General features: G+C 42.3%; 1 protein-coding gene across 1 annotated transcript in view; it reads left to right on the plus strand.

The window, feature by feature from the left end:
* Positions 1-24,406, plus strand: part of Sec11a (SEC11 homolog A, signal peptidase complex subunit) — a 35,100-nt gene that overhangs the window by 6,600 nt on the left and 4,094 nt on the right. Inside the window, exons 2-4 of the mRNA XM_050153981.1 lie at positions 8,357-8,466; positions 16,998-17,147; positions 18,936-19,055. Coding sequence (XP_050009938.1) covers positions 8,357-8,466; positions 16,998-17,147; positions 18,936-19,055 — 380 coding nt within the window. The remainder of the gene's footprint in view (positions 1-8,356; positions 8,467-16,997; positions 17,148-18,935; positions 19,056-24,406) is intronic.

Here is a 24,406-nt window from a genome sequence, read left to right on the forward strand (position 1 = left end):
ATAAAACAGGACTGTCATATCCTGCCAAGACAGGGTAAGATAGTTTTGAAAAGTTGCTTGCCTTTGAAAATGGTATGTCAGTTATGTTAGGCCTTAGCCAAAGTTGGTTGCTTCAACGCTGCAAACATGACTTTGGGTGATTGCCCAGGTAGCTAGTTGTCTCTGTGATTTGTTGCATGTTTTGGAAGTTGTTTTACTGAACTTCCTAATTACCCAGGTAACATTATTTCCCTTCTCAGATCTTCGATGGGGTTGAAGACTATATAAATGTAGTTACTTTTCTCTCACGACTTGGCCAAGTTATTTATTATACAAGACCTAAGCTAATTAGAATAGGATATTTGTACTTATTGTATATAATTTCGTAGTAGGTTTAGAACTCTCTTGTTCTCTTGGCTGGCCTTGAACTCACAGAGATCTGCCTCGTGAACACTGCTATTAAAGGAGAGTGCCACCATGACCGACAGGGCCTTAAGACTTCATCAGAATCTTTTATTGCGTGCAGTGTAGGATTATCCAACTCTTTTTGTTGTTATTCTTCTGGTTTTTGGTTTGTTTGTTTGTTTCTGGGTTTTGTTTTGTCTGTGTAGCCCTGGCTCTCCAGGAACTCATTCTGTAGACCAGGGTGGCCTCAAACTCAGAGATCCCCCTGCCTCTGCCTTCCGAGTACAGGGATTAAAGGTGTGCGCCATCACCGTCTGACCACAGCTGGGATTCTTAAGCATCCAGAAATCACTGTCATTTGAAACTGGGAAATCTAGAGTATAGCACTTACGAAGCTTACAGGCTTCTTTTGCTACTGTTCTTCAATATTTTACAACTTTCTGTCATTCTCTCTGTGGACTGGAAATCGTTCATTCCCATAAGCAGACGTGACTATGGAGGAAGAGCAGTGTGGGTCTTCCTCAGTAGGGTTGTGTTCTAACTTCAGGGAGAACAGAGTCCAAACACAGGGGTTTACAGAGACAGAAGCCGCCTGGAAACAGTCTTCAACAGGTTTCGTTCCTGTGGCTGTGATAGAATGCCCTGACTGAAAGGGCTTGCAGGAGAGGAAAGCCTTTATTTGCCTTTTAGTTGCAGGTTACTGCTCGTCATAGAGGGGAAGTCAAGGCAAGAACTGAAGCAGCTAATCACACCACACCCACAGTCCAGAGCAGAGAGAATCAAATGTACCCATGCTGCCTGCTTGCTCACTCTGAGCCAGCCCCCTCTACTCTTCTACAGCCCGGGATCCCCTGCCCAGGGAATGGTGCTGCCCCTGGTGGTTTCCGCCAACTAATAATCAAGACAGTCCCCACAGACACTCCCACATGGCAATTTGGTCTAGATAGCCCTTCAGTTGAGACCTCCCTTTTTGGGTGACTTCAGGTGTGGAAAGTTGACAAGTAAAGCTAACCATCACACATAAGTTAGCCAGCACAGTGTGGTTGGTGAAAAGTTATTAATAACAAACATTACATGAAAGATTTATTATAAAGATACCTTTCATATTGTGGGAGAAGCTACATACATGAGAGTCTAACAGAAGTTAGAGAATAGAATTGTCGTTACTGGGCTCGGTGGCCACACCTGTAATCTCATTACTCTGCAGCAGGAGGATTACCATGTTCAAGGCCTACCTGGGCTTTATAATGAGACTCTCTCAGGAGAGAGTTGTCACCACCCAGCTCCTCTGAACCTCTCTGGTATGTGTTGGTGGGAAAGTCCACACTTCCCATGGACCTGAGTCTGCGTGTGGCTGCTGGAGTAGGACCCCAGAGGAGAGCAGGTGAGACCCATGGAAGGCTATTGCTTTTGTAACCTGCTAGCCAGAAGTAGACCTAGAGCTGCAGAAAGCAAGGGCAGACTGGATTCTGGCAGTGTCCTCACTCGCTGTGACCACTGCGACCTTCAGACATGATCACAGCTTCCCTTCACCTTCCAGAACGTTGGCCAACTGCCCTCATTGGGCAGATTAACTCAGAACCATGCAGCAAAGGGGACATAGGGGGGCTGTGTTGATTTACCCACACTAACAGAGTACAAAGCTGCTGTAGCCTGCCCTTTGTCACCTTGGCATCTGGCCGCACCTGTTTTGATCATAGCTCTCACAGAAAGGTGAAAGCTGTTACGTTATGGTTCTAATAGATGTAACCTTTGTTTCTGTATTGATCACGTTCTCGTAGCTGTTTTCTTCTGTTCTGGGCAAGAATCTAAACTGGCCATAGTCCCTTTCCTGATGGGGTGCCTCAGACCTTTGCTACTGAAGGACTAGGTTAGTGTCATATAGTCCTGCTGGATGGGAACCTGAGAGTTCTCAGGATCAGTCACCAATCAGTAGCAACTCAGTTCCTTGCATATTGATTCAGTGGCATGAGGAGCCCATAGTACTCAGCTTTCTTAGCTTCTAGTTGAAGTTCGAGTTGTACTCTCTCAGATAGAAAGAAGACCCACCTACATCAATTCTACCTGTCTCTTTTGGGAATTAAAGCCTTTAAGTTAGCAGATGTTAGAGAGTTTTGAGCATAGGAATCACTGTCAAGTTATATCATAAGTATCTTTTTAAAATTTTTAATTACATTTATTTATGCTTCCCTGCCTCCCGTTCTCTCTGTCTGTGTTGCATCATGGTACACACTTGGAAGTCAGTACTCGCCTACCATTTGGGTTCCTGGGGTTGAACTCAGGTCATCAGGATTGGAAGCAAACGCCTTTCCATGTTGAGACATCTTATTGGCCACTGGACTAGTGAATTTTAGCTACAGAATGTGCTGGTTGCTGTTTCAGTACATGTAACTCCCTGGAGGATATTGAACATTACTCCGACTCCACCATACTGAGTACCATATAGCTGGTGTCTCACTTCCCAAGTACTGAAGACAATGATGACTTCTTGACAACATAAACCTTTACAGCTACAAAAATTGCTTCTTATATTGCTTTTTGTAGGTACATCCTATACATTTTGTTGTTGTATTTTTATTTTCATTCAGTTTTAAATGCTTTCTCTTGTGGGGGAAGGGCATGCTGGTGGAATGGCTAACGTGCATGCTAGGCAAACAGGAGGATTCCTCGTACACAGCAGTGCTGAATGCTGGATAAATGGAGCAGTGGGTTTGTAGTTCCAGTCTTGGAAGGTGGAGACCCAAGGACATTGCCTGAGCAACTGGCTAGCTAGAGTAGCCATGTCAGTGTGCTCTGTGTTTGATTGGGAGACACTGCCTCAAAGAATAAGGTGGAAGAGCAGTTGAGGAAGATTCTTATAGTTGGGGATAAGTTTGAACTTGTGATCCTCCTGCTTCCACCTCCCCAGTGCTAGGTGGGCATTATCATACCCACTTTATGTGTAGCTGTGGATCTAACCTAGGGGCAGGCTAGGCAAGTAAGTACTCTACCAACTGAGCCCAGCCTTAGGTAATTTTTGAGAAAGGGTCTCACTATATATCCACGCTGGCCTGGAGTCAGCATTCTTTCTGCTTTAGCCTCCCAAATGCTAAGGTTACAGACATGCTCCACCTTGCCTAGACTAAAAAGAGATTAAAAATTTTTCTTTTCTTTTTTTTTTTTTTTTTAAAGTTTGAGAAGGTTTCAGGCAGCCCTGCAACTGGCAGTTGCCACCCCCCTTGGCTGCTCACTGCAAGGGTGACAGGTGTGTTTTCATTGGGTTAATAATGTTCATTTGTAGTTTGACCTTGAACAATGAGGAACTTAATGTTCTGGTCACTTCTTAGAAAAGGTGATTCAGTTCTGTGGTTGTCATTGTGCACATGTCACAGTTTCTTACCAATAGCTTGATGTGGCCAAATGGAATGAGGTTGGGTAACTTATACTGCCAGTATCAGACAGATAAAAACACTTTTTAGTTAATAATTTATGCCCATAAGTATTAACATGTAGGTGTAAAGAAGCTGTAAGTAGAAGCTGTACATGTGACTTTAAGTAAAGTCTCTTGGCAGGAAGAGAAGAAAGACAAGAAATAAGAGCATCCATCTGACACTTTGCTCAGATAGGACATTGCTTTAGCATGGTGTGTTTCTTTCTAGTTCTCCCAGGACTGACTTACTAATCTTTTTTTAAGGAACTAGACACACACACACACACACACACACACATACACATACATACACACACACACACATACATACACACACACGCACACGCGCACACACACACACACACACACACACACACACACACACACACACACACTGGACTGACCTCTCTGTGTGCTGACTAGTCTTATCTGTCAGCCTCATAGAGTCTAGAATTACCTGAGGGTATGCCTGTGGGGTTACCTTGATTGCATTCATTGATGTGGAAAAACCCGTTTTAATTATGGGTGGGACCAGCCCTAGCCAGAGGATCATAGTCTACATAAAATGGAGAAAGCCAGCTGAATATTAGCAAGCATTTTTTTCTCTCTGGCTGCTTCCTGGCTGTGGCTGGAATATGATCAGGCTTCTTCAAGCTCCTGATCTTGACTCCCCTCAGTGATGAACTGTCCCTTTGGATTATGAGCACTAATAAACCTTTTCTACTTTTGTGCTTTTGTCATTATTTTATCACAGAATTCAAAAAAGGAACTAAAATATTCTACTAAAAATAAAGGTGTTACATGGAGTGGGTCCCTTGTTTGTTCCAGCTGCCCAGCTAGCTTACACCCAAAATAACCATACAGAAACTGTATTAATTAAAACACTGCTTAGCCCATTAGCTCTAGTTTCTTATTGGCTAATTCTTAGATCTTAATTTAACACATTTCTATTAATCTGTGTATCGCCATGTGACTGTGGCTTACTGGCAAGATTCTAACCAGGTTCGTCTCAGGCAGATCCATGGCGTCTGCCACTCTGCCCTTCTTCCCAGCATTCAGTTTGTCTACTCCACCTACCTAAGTTCTGTCCTATCAGGCCAAAGCAGTTTCTTTATTCAACCAATGAAAGCAATACATGAACAGAAGAACCTCCTACACCAGTGATGATCTTGATTAGCTGAATCTCAGTAAAGATCCAATCGCCATTGTGGTGCTATGTGTCTAAGGAAAGGGGGAGACTAACGTAAGTGGGAAAGTAACTGTAAACAAAGACTCCTTTTTTATTTTCCGGCCACCCAGACCCAAATAATCACACGAAAACTATATTATCTACAACACTGTTTGACCAATAGCTCAGGCATATTCCTAGCCAGCTCTTATATCTTAAATTAACCCATTTTTTATTAGTCTGTGTATTATCACGAGGCCGTGATTTATACCGGTATGGTTCTGGTGTCTTTCTCCTTTGGCAGCTACATGGTGTCTGCCTTACTCCGTCTTATTTCTCCTTGCATTCAGTTTAGTTTTCCCACCTATGTATATTTTGCCCTGCTATAGGCTAAAGCAGCTTCTTTATTAACCAGTGGCAATAAAACATATTTACAGCATTCAGATAGGAATCCCACATCAAGTCACTTCTTATAGAAACATCTTTATTCTTTTTTTAATATTTATTTATTTATTCATTATATATACAATATTCTGTCTGTGTGTATGCCTGCAGGCCAGAAAACGGCACCAGACCTCATTACAGATGGTTGTGAGCCACCATGTGGTTGCTGGGAATTGAACTCAGGACCTTTGGAAGAGCAGGCAATGCTCTTAACTGCTGAGCCATCTCTCCAGCCCGACATCTTTATTCTTTTTTTTAAAAAATATTTTATTTATTTATTATGTATACAATATTCTGTCTGTGTGTATGTCTGCAGGCCAGAAGAGGGCACCAGACCCCATTCCAGATGGTTGTGAGCCACCATGTGGTTGCTGGGAATTGAACTCAGGACCTTTGGAAGAGCAGGCAATGCTCTTAACCTCTGAGCCATCTCTCCAGCCCCAGCATCTTTATTCTTTAAAAAAATTTTTTTCTCCTTTCAGAGCTTTATTTTGTTTGTGTGAATGTACATGTACTATATGTGTGTGGTGCCCACAGAGGTCAGAAGAAAGCATCTGATATCCAGGAACTGGAGTTATAGACAGTTGTGAACCACCATATGGATGCTGGGAACTCAACCCTGCTCCTCTGGAAGAACAGCCAGTGCTCTCAACCACTGAGCCATCTCTCCAGCCTCAAACCTTCAACATTTTTGTTACTAATCATTTCTTTAAACAGCAGTTGTAGGTTTGAGTCATGTAGTTCAGTAGTGCTTGCTAGGCACACATAAGGCCCTGGGTTTGATCACTAGCACTGCAAATGAGTTAATAAAAAAATGTTCAAAAACAGTTATTAAGCCAGGTGGAGTGATGTACCCCAGTAGTTCTTACTGCTCTTGAGGCCCAGGCTGGAGGACCAGGAGTTCAAGGTCAGTCTGGGCAACATAGCTAGACTCCTGCCCCACATACAATAAGAAGTTGTAAATATGGGCTGGAGATGGCTCAGAGGTTAAGAGCACTGACTACTCTCTCAGAGGTCCTGAGTTCAATTCCCAGCAACCACATGGTGGCTCACAGCCATCCATGATGAGATCTGATGCCTGCTTCTGCCATGTAGGCATGCATGGAGGCAGAATATTGTATATATGATAAATAAATAAATCTTTAAACCTTTTAAAATGTAATATGAAAAAGTAGGTAAAGGTGGAGGCTGGCTAGATAACAGGACAGATGGAAGGTTGGGCTGGAAAGTGCCAGAAGTCTGAAAAGTAATACTATTCAGATTACAGAGACCCTTAACTATAAGACTGACAGTGTGGTCCTCCACATATTTATGATAAACCTTATACAATGAAGGTTTAAAAAAAAAACCATAAACAGTAAAAGTTCAGCTTTACTATGTTGTAAAGAGTGGCCGCTTGTTGGTTCCCGGCTGCTCAGCCCTGAAATAATCACACAGAAACTCTATTAATTAACTCACTGCTTGGCCCATTAGCTCTATCTTCTTATTGGCTAACTCTTACATCTTAATTTAACCCATCTCCATTAATCTGTGTATCGCCACATGGCTGTGGTTTACCAGCTAAAGTCTCATTCAGCATGTCTGTCTCTGGCAGCAGCTCTATGGCTTCTCTCTGCTTCTACCTCTTTTCTCCCAGCATTTAGTTTAGTTTTCCCTGTCTACCTAAGTTCTATCCTATCAGCAGACCAAAGCTCTGAGCCATCTTTTTAGCCCCTATTTTTCTCATTCAGAAAAATGAGTTTAGATCTAGTGCATCAGTTCAAGATAAGAAATGTTAGAATTTGTAGAGTAGGGGCTGGAGAGATGGCTCAGTGGTTAAGAGCATTGCCTGCTCTTCCAAAGGTCCGGAGTTCAATTCCCAGCAACCACATGGTGGCTCACAACCATCTGTAATGAGATCTGGTGCCATCTTCTGGCCTGCAGACATACATACAGATAGACTATTGTATACATAAAAAATAAATATTTTTTAAAAAAAATTTGTGGAGTAGGGCAAGTTCAGTAAAGAAGTGTGGCTTAAATAGTTCTTGACTCTGGAATTGTTTTTACTCGTTTTGTTTTTTGAGACATGATCTCTCTATACAGCCTTAGCTGTCCTGGAACTCACAATGTAGACCAGGATAGCCTCAACATCACAGAGCTCTACCTGCCCCAGCCTCTGGAATGCTGGAATGGGATTCAGGACTCTTCTCGGGTGTCGATTTAAGCTTTATTAAATAAAAGGTCATATTTGGTGGCAAATACCTACGGTGGCAGCACTTGGGAGGTGGAAGTGGGGGGGCAGATGTGGGATCAAGGCTAACTTCAGCTACTTAGTCTGAGGCCACCTTAGGCTACATTTTGAGAAAAATGTCTCAGGACTTCAGCAGTCACAGTGGTACTGCTACTTTGAAACTTTGGGTTTTTTTGTTTGTTTTATTTTTTGTTTTTGTTTTTGGACAAGGCCTCACACTGTAAGTCAAGTGGTCCCAGAACTGCCATGTAGCCCAGGCTGGTCTCATTCATGTCGTACTACCCAAGTGCTAGAATTGTAGCCCAGGACACTGTGCTGGTTACTTGAAAGTTTTAAGAAAGTTTTCCCTCACATTTATTTGATAGTTTAATGGTATGGAACTTTTTTTTTCTTCCTTAGATTTGTTTGTTTGTTTGCTTATGGGGTGGTCTCCCAACCAAGGTAGACCTCTAACTCAGTAAATAGCCTGCTGACGATGGACGTTTACCCTTCCCCGACTCTACCTCCTGCGTGCTAGGATTATAAGCCTGAGTCTCCACGCCTTGTTTCATGCAGTGCTGGGATTGCACCCTGGCTTTGCACATGTTAGACAGGCATTCTACCAACTGAGCTACGCACCCATTTGGACTGTTTGAAACTTTTAAATTAATAGCTACGATCATTTACTTGCCTGAGTGAGAATAATAGTGGATCTGATTTCTTCTCTTTGTTCCTACAGCTATACTACCAAGTCCTAAATTTTGGAATGATTGTCTCCTCGGCACTAATGATCTGGAAGGGGCTAATGGTGATAACCGGAAGTGAGAGTCCAATTGTAGTGGTGCTCAGGTAACTGCTCCTTTTCAAGACATGAAGTGCATGGGATTACTTGGGAGAAAAATAGAGGTATTAAGTCAATAGTTGTATACCAGTTCCTTAGAAACTGTTACCTAGGAGAGAGCCCAGAAGGAAGTCCGCTTCTACTCAGTTGTGAGAAATACCATGGGAGGTATTTCCATTCTGAACCCCAAAGGACCCATATCCTTAATTGTATGTATGTATAGGTGAGGAGTTCACATGTGACTCCGGTTGCCCTTGGAGGCCAGAAGACAAACAGTGGTTCAGAGCTGCCCTACGTGAGTATCAGAGTCAGATCCTCTGAGAGCAGGGTGTGCCCTGAACAACGGAGCTGTCTCTCCAGCCACCACTCCAAATCTAGGATCGTTTCTACTCAAGGCTGCTGTGTGCTGAATGTGCTGGCTCCTTCCTGCCTGTAATCCCAGTGCTCAGGAATCAGTTGGATCAGGAGTTCAAGGCCAGTCTTAGCTTTATATGGAGTTCAAGGGGCAACTGGGCTACTTGGGACCGCTGTCTTAACGACACCAAAAAAGGTTGCTATGTGAACCTTATTTTTGGTTCATCCCTTAAGAAAGTGTACTTTATCCTTCTGTCTTTTTGCATTCCTTAGTTTGGTGTATCAGGCCTGGAACTTAGTTTGTTAGGTGTACAGTGTCTCCACTAAAGAGTTTTCCTGCGTCATGTATTCAAGTGCTAGCAGCAGCACTAATTACTTCCATATTTTCTGTTGACCTTTAAGTATCATTCCTAAGCTAGACTCCAGGAATTTTGAAGGTAATAATACCATCTCTTCAGACAAGTGTACTAAATTGTTTTTCACTTCATTTCCTTTCTTGTCTTTGCACTCATAAATAAATCTTACTGATTTTAAAACCTAATTTAGCAACTTTTTTTTTTTTTGGAAATTACTGTGTGGTTATTTAATTGAATCATTATAGTTCTGTCTCATTTGGGTACTTGGTTTGTTACCTAAGTCCTTTCTGGAGCTGATAGAGTACAAAGGGAATGGAGCCATGCCCAGTATCCAGAGTTGTTCTTAGTGCTTTAGTGAGGTCTGACCAGTGCACAGCAAGCAGTAGATTTTACGGTACAGAGCTTGATGACATTGGTAGTATATGTCTTCAAGTCCACCACCATCACTACCAAAAGTGTGCCTGGCGTTTTCAGAAGGCTCCCCATTCTCTCTCTCTCTTTCTTCTCTCTCTATGGTAAGAATGTTAGAATGTTTGCTTTTATTCTTGTTCTCTCTTTCTTTTTAGACAGTTTTGCCCATGCTGGCGTTGAATTCATGATTCTCCTGCTTAAGACTTCCCAAGTGCTGAGATTATAGGTGCATCTCAACCGTATCAGCTACTGTTGGCAGAGATTCCGCGTTCATTTCCTGGCCATCCAGAACTAAATAATCACACAGAAACTATATTAATCACAACAGTGTTTGGCCTGTTAGCTCAGACTTCTTATTAACTAACTCTTACATCTTAAATTAACCCATTTCTATTAATCTGTGTATCGCCACGAGGTTGTGGCCTACTGGTAAAGTTCTGGCTGGCAGCTGGTGGCTTTCTCCTTTGCCAGCTACATGGTGTCTCCTTGACTCTGCCTATTCTCTTTTTATATCTCTTCCAGCCTGACTATATTCTGCCCTGGTATAGGCCAAAGCAGCTTCTTTTATTAACCAATGATAGTAAAACATATTCACAGCATACAGAGGGGAATCCAACATCAAGCTACCATCATTTTTTTTTTTAAACCAAGTTTCCTAGTCCAATTCTCCATTTATTCCAGTTATTCTGATGACTGTCCCTTAACACCTCTGCTAAGGAGAACTAAATTGGAAATAGCCCCAGAAGAAGTCTCCCAAAGGAATTTACATGACCTAAGCCCTGTGCTTCCTGTCAGTAGTGTGGTGTCCTTCCTTAGTGCTAGATGGTAGCACCAATTGAAGCTGTCTACTTCAAGGTTGGAATGTGAGACCAGGGGTTGGGGGGGTGGGTAGTAATACTCTGAACAGATGTTTTCAGTGTTAGGGAAAAGCCTAGGGACCTCCCTGTGTGCCAGGCGATTGCTCTACCCCTGAGTGATCTCCAGCAAAATTAAGGCAGTACTTTTTGGTTTGGGTTTTTGAGATAATGTCTCACACTATTTGAGGCAAGGTCTTGCTGTGTAGCCCTGTATAGCCTGGAACTCACTATGTAAACTAGGCTGACCTTAAACTTGGAGTGATCTTTGATCTTCCTGCCTGTGGACATCGTCCCTGGCTAAGCCGTTTGTTTTTAACAGCTCTATAAAGGCAGAATAAATTAGCTTGGAGCTGGATGTGCAGGGCACGCATGTAATCCATACTCAGAAGGTAGAGGATCTTTGCAGGTTTAAAGCTGGTCAGGTCTTTCTATACATTTAGTGCCAAGCCCTGTCTCAGGGAAGAAAAGAGTTTGCCTATAACCTGAAATCTCAGTTAATATAATAAATCATGTAAGAATATTTATTTTTATTCCCAGAATCCACCAACTTCACCAAAGCCCTAAAGGTAAACTGTCAGTTGACCTGAGTCCTCCTAGGCATATCTGATCACAGGTAGACATTAAAGTCCTTGAAGTCCAGTACCTCCACTGAAGAGAATGACATCGGAAGTGACCCAGAAGCAGCTCTCTTCTAGTTGTGACGAGAATCCCCTCGGTGTTGGATTGTTTTTTTCTGAAGCTCTCCTCCTTTCAGACTGTTTTGTTTTTGTTTGTTTTGGGCCAGGTCTTGCTGCATAGCTCAGGCTAGGCACAGACTCATAGCTTCCCTGCTCCCATTGCTATTTTCTTTCTTTCTTTTTGGGTGGGGGGCAGTTTTGTCTTTTTTCAAGACAGGGTTTTGACTCTTACCTCTACCTCAGTCTGAAATGCAGATCCTGCCTACTGGAATCTCAGAGTGAGACTGTGTCTGAGAGCTGTCTCCTCCCATCTTATATTCCTCTCTAGGGCTGGGATTAAAGGTGTGCACCACTGCTGCCTGGTTTCTATCGCAAACTAGTGTTGCTGCTAGGATTAAAGGTGTGTGTCACCACTGCCTGGTCTGTAAAGCTTACTAATGTGGCTGTTTTACTCTGATCTTCAAGAAAGCTTTATTTATTAAAATACAAATGAAATGCCACTACACTTCTCACCCTCTCTCAAGCGCTGGGATTCTAGGCATCTGCCAGCACATCTAGTAGTGTTGGATATAGATGGAAGTTTCTTTTTTTTTTTTTTTATTTATTAAAGATTTCTGACTCTTCCCCGCCACTGCCTCCCATTTCCCTCCCCCTTCCCCCAATCAAGTCCCCCTCTGTCATTAGCCCAAAGAGCAATCAAGTTTCCCTGCCCTGTGGGAAGTCCAAATACCACCCACCTCCATCCACGTCTAGTAAGGTGAGCATCCAAACTGCCTAGGCTCCCACAAAGCCAGTACGTGCAGTAGGATCAAAAACCCATTGCTATTGTTCTTGAGTTCTCAGTAGTCCTCATTGTCCACTATGTTCAGCAAGTCCGGTTTTATCCCAGGCTTTTTCAGATCCAGGCCAGCTGGCCTTGGTGAGTTCCCGATAGAACATCCCCATTGTCTCAGTGTGTGGGTACACCCCTCGTGGTCCTGAGTTCCTTGCTCGTGCTCTCTCTCCTTCTGCTCCTGATTTGGACCTTGAGATTTCTGTCCGGTGCTCCAATGTGGGTCTCTGTCTCTGTCTTCTTTCATCACCTGATGAAGGTTAATATTCAGGAGGATGCCTATATGTTTTTCTTTGGGTTCTCCTTATTTAGCTTCTCTAGGATCACTAATTACAGGCTCAATGTCCTTTGTTTATGGCTAGAAACCAAATATGAGTGAGTACATCCCATGTTCCTCTTTTTGGGTCTGGCTTATAGATGGAAGTTTCTGTCCTGCCCTGTCCCACAGCCATTCAGTCCCAACAAAACACACAGAGGCTTATATTAACTATAAACTGGTTAGTTCAGGCTTATTATTAACTAGCTCTTACAACTTAAATTAACCCATGATTCTTATCTATGTTTAGCCATGTGACTTGGTACCTTACTCAGTGAGACAGTCTCATCTTGCTTCCTCTGCCTCTGGCTGGTGACTGCAGACTGAGCCTTTTTCCAGAATTCTCCTAATTTGGTCACCCCACCTATACTTCCTACCTGGCTACTGACCAATCAGCAGTTTTTTGTTTGTTTGTTTGTTTTTGTTTGTTTTGTTTTTCGAGACAGGGTTTGGAGCTTTGGAGCCTGTCCTGGAACTAGCTCTTGTAGACCTGGGTGACCTCAAACTCACAGAGATCCGCCTGCCTCTGCCTCCCAAGTGCTGGGATTAAAGGCATGTGCCACCACTGCCAGGCCCAATCAGCGTTTTATTAAATCAGTACAAGTGACAATCTTTACAGGGTACAAGAACATCATCCCGCAGCAGCTGGGGATTGAACTCGGGGCTTTTGCTTGCTAGGCAGGCACCCTTTTCAATAAGTCTGAGTCCCAGACCCCAATATATAAATATTTTGTTACATTTTATTATTTGTGTATGTGTGTAGATGCACATGTAGATGTCAGAGGATAACTGTAGGCATCGATTCTTTCCATCCTGTGAATACCAGGGATTGCACTCAGATCATCAGACTTGGCCACACAAGCCATTTCTCAAGTACCAATATATTCATTTTTTAATGTATCAGTTAAAAAACTAAAAATGTAGTTGAATATGGTAGCTCATTCCTGACATTCAAGCATCTGGGATGTGGAAGCAAGAGTATCACTGTGAGTTTGATGCCAACCCGGGCTGCGTAATTCCAGCCATATAGTTGTTACCATGCCTCTTCTGGCCTCTGAAGGCAGAGGTCATATGTGCATGCTTGTGTATAAAACACCCATACATCTTTTGTTCATTTGTTTTTTTGAATGTGTGGCAGTGCATACCTTTGATCTAGGACTCAGAAGGCAGAGGCAGAAAGATCAGATGTTCAAGGCCATCTTCTGCTATACCTCCAGTTCAAGGCCAACCATGGAAACATAAAATCCTGCTTCATTTTAAAAGGAGAGAGGGAAGCACGTTTGACATATTGAAAGTGTAATTTAGCCTGGTAGTAGTGTCACATGTTTTTGATCCCAGCACTCAGGAGGCAGAGGCAGGTGGATCTCTGTGAGTTTGAGGCCAGCCAGGTCTACAGAGTGAATTTCAGGACAGCCAGGGCTGTTAAACAGAGAAACCCTGTCTTGATAAACAAAACAAACAAGCAAACTAGAAAGGTGTGATTTAATCAGATATCAGAGTTACTCATAATTCACTTAATGATTTACTGTTTAAATAATCTTCCTCAGTTTTATTTTTTTAATCACCCTTGTAAGATGGGGGTGTAGTTCAGTGATGAAATGCTTACTTAGCATGAGAAAGGCCTGGGTTTCACTCTCCAGCACAAATAGTAACAGAATAATAATAATAGTGATAATAACAACATGTTTAAATGATCTCACTATGTACTCCCCCCTGTCCCCAAGACAGGGTTTCTCTGCGTAGCCCTTGTTTTCTTTGTTATTATTTTTAAATTTTATTGTTTTATGTGTATTTTGCTTGCATGCATGTATGTGCACCATTTGTATGCTTGGTGCCTGTGGAGGTCAGAAGAGGGCATCAAATCCCCTGGAACTAGAGTTAGAGAGGTTGTGAGCTGTCTTGTGGGTGCTGGGAATTGAACTCAGGTCTTCTGGAAGAGCTGCTCCTAAGTGCCGGTCTCTTTGGCACAGGGACATTTTTATATGAGGTGTACAAGCACATTCACTCTGTGCCTTAAAAAGGTAAAACCCTCTACACATACTTGATATGTCTTATTTATTTATTTATTTATTTATTTATTTATTTATTTTGGTTTGGGGGCACAGTCTTGGCATGTGGTGCAAGCTGGCATTGAGCACCTCCCAGGTGCTGGTATCATAAGCATCTCCACCACTTCTGGCTACTTACATGTGAATTCCAAAAGCTTTTGTTTATTTCATTCCACGGGACAGCTTCACCTGACTACTGACTAGACTCTTGATTCTCTGCATGATAAAATAAAATCTTTTTTCATTTTGATCCTTCCCTCCTGTTTCTGTGACTGTCACTGCATCTGCTCAGTTGCCAGTGCCACAAACCTATGGCTCATCCTTTTTTCTCGTGTGTCTAATCGGCCACTGATGTTTTCCCCTCCACTCCTTTATAGCTGTTCTCTTTGCTGCTCTATTTCAGGCCCTTGTCATTTCCTGCCTGACTGTCATAGTGACCTTTAAGGAGAAATGCTTTCTCTAATAAGAAAAAGTTAATATATTCCCATAATGTGAAATGTTGGAAACTTAAATGAACCTGTCTTTGCAATTCTGAGATAGAAATCACTGCTAACATCGTTGTCTCTTTTCATGTATGGTTTTTACATGTAATGGAGATAATTCTGTATGTGCATCCTTTTTTCCTTTTCTCGCGCGTGTGTATGTTTGTGTGTGTGTATAGCCTTGTATGTAAAGTTCTTTTTTCCTTTTTTTTTAAATTTTTGGTAGATCCAGCTAGAGAGTTAACGCAGGGTCTTGTTCATTCCTGACAAGTTCTCTACCACTGAGCTTCAGCCTCAGCCTGCAAATTTTAAATAATAATTTAATTTATTTAATTTTGAGCCAGGATCTCACTATGTATGTAGCCTTGGCTGTCCTAGAACTTGCTGTATAGACCAGGATGGCCTCACACTCAGAGATCTACCTAAAGATCTATTACAGAAGCTTTAAGAATAAATACATATACCAGGTGGTGGTAGCAAATGCCTTTAGTCCTAGCACTGAGGAGGCAGAGGCATGCGGGTCTCTGAGTACACAGAGAAACCGGTCTGGAAGGTGGGGAAAGAATAAACATGTACTAGCCTAGCATGGTGGTGCAAGACTGCAATCCCAGCAGGAAGATTACTGTAAGTTCAAGTTCAACAATATAATAAGCAAACAGACAAACATACCTGTAATCCCATTACTTGAGAGGCAAGAAGATTAGGTAGCATGGGCTACCTAGTTCAGGCTAGCCTTCGATACAATAATCACAAAAATAAACACGTTTCTCATAGTTCCCCAATGAGAACTATGCTTTACAGTGAAATTTATTTATTATGTACACAGTGTTCAGCCTCCATACATGCCTGCAGGCCAGAAGAGGGCACCAGACCTCATTACAGATGGTTGTGAGCCACCATGTGGTTGCTGGGAGTTGAACTCAGAACTTCTGGAAGAGCTGCCAGGGCTCTTAACCACTGAGCCATCTCTCTAGTCCTACAGTGAAATTTCTGAGGATTTGGTGATGCCTGACCCCCATTCCCAGACATTCTGATATTAATGGTTTTATTTGTGACCTGAGCATGAAGATTTTATTTAAATTGCTCAGGTTATCCAGTTACAAGAGAGTTTAGGAACCGCAGCTGTTCCCATATGTAGTCTTCAAACAACAGTGTCTGGGCCTGGGTGTTCTGTCTCGAGTTTTATTTCCTGCTGATACTTTTAACTTGTTGTTGTTGTTGTTTTTCAAGATAGGATTTCTCTGTGTAACAGTCCTGGCTCCTTGGAACTGGCTTTATAGTCCAGGCTGGCCTAAAACTCAAGTGCTGGCGTTACAGGTGTGGGCAGCACCACCACCCAGCTGATATTTTTACTTTTTATAATGTTTTTCTAATTGAAAACTGGAGTGTGAGTTCCTGAAGATGTAAATGCAAATCTCCTAGGCCCTTCTCAGAGCCAGGTGTGAGGCAGGACAGGCAGGGGAGAAGGAGATGCTCTTCCCGGGCTCCTCCCCCTTCTTCCTAGTTTCCGAATTTCTTAGACAGAAATCCAAGTAGTCTTTGAGCTCTCTCTTTACAGACAAAGAAATGACTGGAGCGCCAGTGCTCTCTTTGTTCTGTTTCTGACTTGATGAGCTGTTTTCCTCCCTAATCAGTTGAACTCATAAGGTCATCATGGTCTGTACCTTATAAATGGCAAGAGACGATCCGGTTCTCATTTGAATATTTGAATATGTTTAGTATTTTCAGAGGAAGCCAGAAGAAGGGCAGTGTTTTTAAAGTTCAGTCTTTTATATTGTTTGTCACTTGAAATTCTAAAAGGTTAAAGAATTAGTAACACTGCCCTTTTCAAGACTTAAGCACCTTTGAGTCGTATTGCTTAAAATGGAACTAGTTAGTAAAGACTAATAACTAAAAAATTCTTTTACTAGTTGAGGGGAACCAAGCTGGGTATGATGGTGTAACAAGTAATCTCAGGACTAAGGAGGCTGAGGTCAAAAAATTGCCACAAGTTTGAGGGCAGCCTGATCTGCACTGTGAGACTGTAACTATGCCCCCAAAATGAAGAAATGAAATCACATGGTTGAAGGCAACCTATTTTGAGGACAGTGTCATCTTTGGTACCATGGTTGTTCAAATGCTGAGTCCATCACGGGGCATCTGGTATCCGTTGCTCTGTTGAATATCCAATTCTGAAATGTACCTGTCTTTCTGTATCTCCTTCCAGTGGCAGCATGGAGCCCGCGTTTCACAGAGGGGACCTCCTTTTCCTAACGAACCGTGTCGAAGATCCCATACGAGTGGGGGAAATCGTCGTCTTCAGGATAGAAGGAAGAGAGATTCCTATAGTGCATCGAGTCTTGAAGATCCATGAAAAGTACATGCCCGCTTTTCATTTGTATTTTTGAAAAGTTTTGTTTTAGAGTTTGAAGTGTTTAATTTTGATACATAAAAATGACTGAAGAGTGGGGCTAGAAAGATGGCTCCACACTTGAGCACTTGTCCTCACAGAGGACCCGGGTTGGTTCTCAGCAACCACATGGTAGCTCGTAGCCATCTGTAACTTCAGTTTTGGGAAATCTGATGCCTTCTTCTGACCTCTAGAAGCACCAGGCATGTTTTTGGTGCACATTTATGTAGGCAATACACTCATCTATGTAAAACTTTTTTGTTTGTTTTTGAGACAGGGTTTCTCTGTCCTGGAACTTGCTTTGTAGACCAGGCTAGCTTTGAACTCACAGAGATCTGTCTGCCTCTGCCTCCTGAGTGCTGGGATTAAAAGCATGCATCACTGCTACCCAGCTAATAAAACTTTTTTTTTTTAGTTAATAAACAGGGCTGGAGATGTAACATGTAACTCAGTTGCTAGACTAAAGCCCTGGATTAGCTCCCCAGTGCTGCACTACAAAACCCAGGCCTTGGCATGCATGTCTGTAATCCCAGCACTTGGGAGACAGGGACAGACAAGTTCAGGGTCATTGTTGGCTTGCATAGCAAGGTGAAGGCTAGCCTGGGCTAATAAGAAAACATTATAGAGAGTAGGGAACACTTTGACCTTTACTTTCCATCCAATTTTATGAATATCTGAAAGTTTGGCTTACATTTGGAAAACTGAATAGTTATTAATTCATCTGTTTCTCTGAAGATTTTTCCAGGGGTTTTTCATGTTCTTTTTTAATTCCATGCAGGTTCCACCACATCTGGCTGGAGCATATCGGTTTCTTTGTTTGTTTGTTTTTTAAGATTTTTGAGACAGGGTTTCTCTGCGTAGCCCTGGCTGCCCTAGAACTTGCTGTGTAGAGCAGGCTGATCTTGAATTCACAGAGAACCACCTGCCTCTGCCTCCCCTAGTGCTGGGGTTGAAGGCGTGTGCCACCGCCTGGCTGGAACATATCTTATATCTTAATAGGTGTGTTGAGGGGTGGTTACCAGGGCAGAGTATTTGTTCTGCCACTAAGTAGACGATGGATTATGTGCTTTTTCAGGAAACAGTAGTGAGCTGATCCCAGGCCGGCAGGAGAAAGCCTGTGTGTTATTTCCTGACAAGCAGGTGCTTGGGAATAGCCCAGCGTTCCTCCCTCCTGGCGCTTTTCTGTCTTAACCGACTCTTCCTCCCCGTGCTCTTGACTGTCTTCTTTAATCCCCTGCGGTATCTCCGACATTCTTTCACTTACCAAATTGTCAGCTACGGTTCATTTTCTCTGTATGTGTTTGCATTGTTTCTGGCTGGAACCTCATTTTGAGTGTGGTATTTGCACTGTCCTGGGTGTTTGCAACACCTCCCGCTTTTCACCTATGGTCTTAGCATCTTGGGAGTCAGTTCCTAAGTGGATATTAGTCAGCAGAAACCTGAAGCTAAGTCTCTTTTCTATAGACTGTGATTGTTAAAGACACTTGTATTAGTTTTAGTCAGGTTTTTCGTAACTGTAAACATCATGTTTTTCTACAGCCGTGTTCATAATGCTCGCCTAAGTATTTCAGCTCCTTAATATTAGACTTCTCACTTAATCTTTCTCTAGCTAAGCAGTCCAGCTGTAAGCACTCCTCAGCCAGTTAGCGACTCGCTGTTAGGCATGATGATTACCCGGTGCTCGTTGGGAAGAACAGATTCTCTGCATTAAGGCCGTGATGGTTTTTGGTGACTTGTGTTTCCCTTACTCTGAAGGCAAAACGGGCATATCAAGTTTCTAACCAAAGGAGATAATAATGCCGTTGACGACCGAGGCCTCTATAAGCAAGGACAACACTGGCTAGAGAAGAAAGACGTTGTAGGAAGAGCGAGGGGGTGAGTACCCAGGGGAAACGTCTTTCAATGTGCTCTTACTGTGCACAACTGAACGCATAGCAGTTGGCCCTGCTTCCACCAAGTCACCTTTTGTCCTTTAAAAAACACACATCTTAAATTGCACCTAAGCCTTACGTTGTACTTATTCCTGAGGGGGGAATGGGTACAGATAAGATGAGATTGTAAGCTGGACATCACAATTACAGATGTTAGCCAGGCATGATGGTACACACCTGTAATCCCAGTTCCTGGGAAGTAGAGGCAAGAGGATTAAGAGTTCAAGACTAGACTCACTAAAAAACTTAGAGGCTAACATGGGCTACATGAGACTGTGTCTCTAAAAGTGAATCCCAGGAATATTGATGTCAGTAGTTGACCAGGTTATTGGGTCCAGTATTATTAATGCTGCTTTAAGCATTAACTTAAGTTATTAGATATTTATTGGGACAGTTTAAATTGTTCATCTAAATTAATTTTATTGTGTTAATTTATTATATACTGTTTTATTTCTAGTCTTGAAGTTGGTGAGGTCAAATGAAATTTTTAAATTATGTTAAGCCTGTTTATTTCAGATATTATCAGGAGAACAGATCAGTGGAGGACAGGACTTGTAAGTTACGGGTATAAAGAAGTATGGATTACTACTTTAATATATTAATAGTATTAACGATAACTCACCTTCATTAGAGCTTGCTATATAGCAGACACTCATTGTATGTGCCTTATTAGTATTGCTTCATTTTAACCTCCAGACGACCCTAACACTCCATTCTGCAGATGAGGAAACTCATAGTCATGTTACGTGTCTAAAATCACGCTGCTGGTGGTGGGATTAAGCGGCGGAGGCTCCAGAGCCCACTCTGAGCCCTCATAGCAGAATTGCTGGTACGGTGTCCCTCAAATGGATGGGTGCTGGTTCTTTCTAGGTGCTTCAAAGCGTTTTTACTGTTTTCGGAGCGTTGTCCTCACTAAAATAAGTCAGCTGTGCAGCAGCACCTCCCTGTACCACAGCTGTGCAGGAGTGGTGCTGAGTGGATGAGAGAGATGAAGGAATCCAGATGAGACAAGTACCGTTGTGTTGTGTTTTGTCTGCATGTGTGGACGTGCATGTGGGCGTGCGTGCTTGCGTGCGTGAATATTCAACCTCAGAGAACTTTTTTTTTTTTTTTTTTTTTTAATGAGACTGGGTTTCTTTGTATAACAGCACTATCTGTCCTGTAACTTGCTTCTTAGACCAGGCTGGCCTCAAATTTACAGAGATCCGCCTGCCTCTGCCTCCCAAGTGCTGGGATTAAAGGCTTGCACCACCACCTCCTCCCGGCCCAGCCAGTGTTCCTAACTGCTCATTAGTGTGTTTACAAATTTGCCATCATTTTCAGAGTTAGCACCTCATTCTCGGGGTAGCTCATACAGCTACTGGGTGTCCTCCTTAGAATTGGCCCCTGGCTTATGTCTTTTATTTATTTATTTTTTTGGATTTTTCGAGACAGGGTTTCTCCGTAGTTTTTGGTTCCTGTCCTGGAACTAGCTCTTGTAGTGGCTTATGTCTTGATGTTCATCGTGGACACTGTCAGAACGAGCATCTTGCTGTTAGATATATCCAGTGGTTCTACCCAGTCTTCCCACTAATAAAACTGAGCTACTGGATAAAGTATATGCACACTTTAAAGCTTTTTGACAAATTTTGCTGAACTGTTTTATGTATGCTTCTTCCATTTAAGAGTGTCTCTTTAGCTGGGAGGTGGTGTCGCACACCTATATATAATCCCAGCATTTGAGAGGCAGAGGCAGGCTGATCTCCAGCTTCAAGGCCAGCCTGGTCTGCACAGTGAGTTCCAGTACAGCCAGAGCTATACAGAAAAACCCTGTTTCAGGGAAAGAAGAAAAAAAAAAAGAGTGTCCTTTTATGTGTGTTTGGTTCTTACTGTCACAACTGTGTCTGCCTCTTCTGTCCCTTCATTGGCTAAGGATGTCTCATTGTCTAGGTTAGAGTAGTTAGGTTTTCCTTTTCTCAGGTAACGTGTCTTTCTGAAGAATTTTTTAAATTCCAAACTATATAAAGTTTAAAATAAAATATTAACTTTAACAATATAAGCCTTTCAATGGTTTAATAAAAAATTAATAATCTGAATTAGGTAACGTTTCTATGAACTATGAAACACCTGGGACATGAACAGCTGGCAGACAGGCTTCACTGTACTTTCCATCGATTATCCACCCCCCAGCTTGACACGTGTTGACGTGAGTAGCTCTCCTTGGTAGAAATTATATTTATAAAGCACGAAGCTGGAATTTCAGAGTGTGGCTGGACCTTCCTCTTGGGGGCAGAGCATTTCTGTTTTTTTTTTTATTTTTTTTTTATTTTTTATTTTGGCAGAGCATTTCTGCAGGCAAGCCTGTGACTATGCTACAAATATCTTTAGAAACAGCTAAGGTTCTGAACCAAAATGGTTTTTAACATTGTTACTGAAACAGAATTCACATATCTGGAGAGATAAGGTTCTCTATTTTAAGGAGTATAATTCACAAATTCCAGCTTCGTGCTTTATAAATATGATTTATACCAAGTTTGTACAGCCGTCACCATCACTACTACCTCATCCCAGGACATTTCTCTCCACCTCAGGTGACCCTCCACGCTCACCAGCATTCGTGCCTCATCCCCTTCCTCTGCCGCTGCTGACAGTTGCTAACCTGCTGTCTAGGGGTTGGCCTGTTGGGGTCTTTCTCATAAACAGATTCATAGCTGTAGTCTTCTGTGTTTGGCTTCTTTCATCTCTCCTAATTTTCAAGGTTAGTTCATCTTCTAGAATAAAAACTTCAGAAATGAAACTACTATTGTACCAACTAAATATTTAATAGAGATGTCTCTGGAGAACCAGGAGTTAAAAACAATCTCAGAGGACCAATTAGTCCCCGGAAGAAAGCAATGGGAGGAAAAGAAGAGAGACGGCAGAATAGAATGTGATGGTGAGGAAGGAATGAAACCAAGGAAAGGGAAACTAGCCTAGTGACGGTCAGCATCCAGACAAGGCCGTCCCAACAGAAGAGGAAGTAAAGTGCCCAGACAAAATGTCTGCACTTGAAGTTCGCCACAGCCTTTGATGGTAGAACGGAGATGCTGATTACCCTGACTGGCGTAGTGCACACTGTATACATGTATTACAATATATTAAGTGGTACCCCATAAAATGCATGTAAATGACATGTAAAGAAAAAAATAAAGCTTGTGTCCAGGTACAGTGGCACATATGTCACATGTATAATCCTAGCTACCTGGGAGCTGGGACAGGGTCCTCTAGAGGTGGAAGATGTTTCCAGCAGCACAGTGAAGCCCTGTTCTGAAAATTAAAAATATAGGGCTGAATAGTTGACTTGGTGGTTAAGAGCACTGGTTATTGTTTCAAAGGACCCAGGTTCAGTTCCCAACACCCACATGGAGGCTCACCACCTCCTTGGGCACCAGGCACACTTGCACATGCATGCAAAACACTCATACATAAAATAATTAATAAAAACAAGTCTAAAAAGTTATCTAAATAAAAAATTAAAAATATAAGAAATTAGTTTGAGGGCTGGAGAGATGGCTCAGAGGTTAAGAGCACTGACTACCCTTCCAAAGGTTCTGAGTTCAATTCCCAGCAACCACATGGTGGCTCACAACCATCTGTAATGAGATCTGGTACCCTCTTCTGGCCTGCAGACATACATGGGGCTGAACACTGTGTACATAATAAATAAATAAATCTTTAAAAAAGAAATGAGTTTGATGTGAGCTTTCTCTTGACTAAAACCAACAATTAACAATTTATATATTCTTTATAAATATACATTTTTAAACGCACTTTCTATCAGCTAGGCTTCACAGTTGTATGCCTGTCTTAACAGGATTAAAAGTTCATGGCTAGCTTGAGCTACATGAAATCTTGCCTCAGAAAAACTTACTTTTTATTTAATTTCAAGCAGGTCGTTTCAAAAACCAGCTACTCTGGGGTCATCATATAACATTTCATTAATTTGGCTTCTGAGGTACAGACCCCTTATTTGTTTGTTTGTTCATTTATTTATTTTTTAAAAATATTTATTTATTATGTATACAATATTCTGTCTGTGTGTATGTCTGCAGGCCAGAAGAGGGCACCAGACCTCATTACAGATGGTTGTGAGCCACCATGTGGTTGCAGGGAATTGAACTCAGGACCTTTGGAAGAGAAGGCAATGCTCTTAACCACTGAGCCATCTCTCCTGCCCCCTCATTTATTTATTTTTATTCATTCATTTATTTGATGGTTTCATTGTATAACCCTGGATGATATGGAACTCACTTTGTAGACCAGGCTGACCTTGAACTCCCAGAGATTACCACTTTCTGCCTCTCTGCTGGGATTAAGGGCATCCACCAAACCCAAATTTTTTTTATTAATATTTATTTTTGTAAATGTGTATGTGGTTATTTCACAACTCCAATGTGGAGGTCAGAGGACAGCCTGGGAAGTTGGTTCTTTCTTCTACTGTGTGTGTCCCAGGGTTCCAGCTCACATTGTCGGTCTTTGTGGCAGGTGCTTTATCCACTGAGCCATCTCTCCAGCCCCATGGTTTTTGTTTGTTTGTTTGTTTGTTTGCTTGTTTGAGACAGGGTGTCACAATGGAGATCTGACTGTCTTGGAACTCACTGTTTGAGTTCAAACTGACTGTTTGAGGTCAAGCTGGCCTCAAACTGAAAGCAGTCCACCTCCCTGTGTCTCCAAAGTTCTGGAATTATGTTCATCCCAACAGCCGAGAATAAGACAACTACTACAGGTTTTGAGCAATATTTGAAGCAAGATTCATTAAGTACTGGCCTGGACAATGGACACTGGCTGCGTCCATACCTAGGATGCCCAGAGGATGACACCAAATCACGTTAGTCAGAGGCTTATAAAGGCAAACCCCACAGGCTACTTATGCCCCTTCTGCCTGTGTGTGATCAGCACGTCCCATACAGTTGTTTACAGAAGTGAAAACACACGACTTGTTTTCTTACGTTCACAACAGCTCCTGGCATTCCAGGAAGCTGTCTGTCTTTCGGCAAATGCAGATTACAGTTGAAGCATTTTTTTATTATAGATCTCTTTTTTTTTAAGATTTATTTATTTATTATGAATACAATACTCTGCATGTGTACCTGCACCCCTGAAGAGGGCACCAGATCTCATTATAGATGGCTATGAGCCACCATGTGGTTGCTGGAATTGAACCCAGGACCTCCGGAAGAAGAGTCAGTGCTCTTAACCACTGAGCCATTTCTCCAGCCCTATTATAGATCTCTTAAGAACAATAATTTAAACTTAAAACATAACTTTAGCTATCAT

Source organism: Alexandromys fortis, unplaced genomic scaffold (assembly GCF_014885135.2).
Source record: "Alexandromys fortis isolate MF-2015 unplaced genomic scaffold, M_Fortis_MF-2015_v1.1 scaffold_86, whole genome shotgun sequence".
NCBI classification, from domain to species: domain Eukaryota; kingdom Metazoa; phylum Chordata; class Mammalia; order Rodentia; family Cricetidae; genus Alexandromys; species Alexandromys fortis.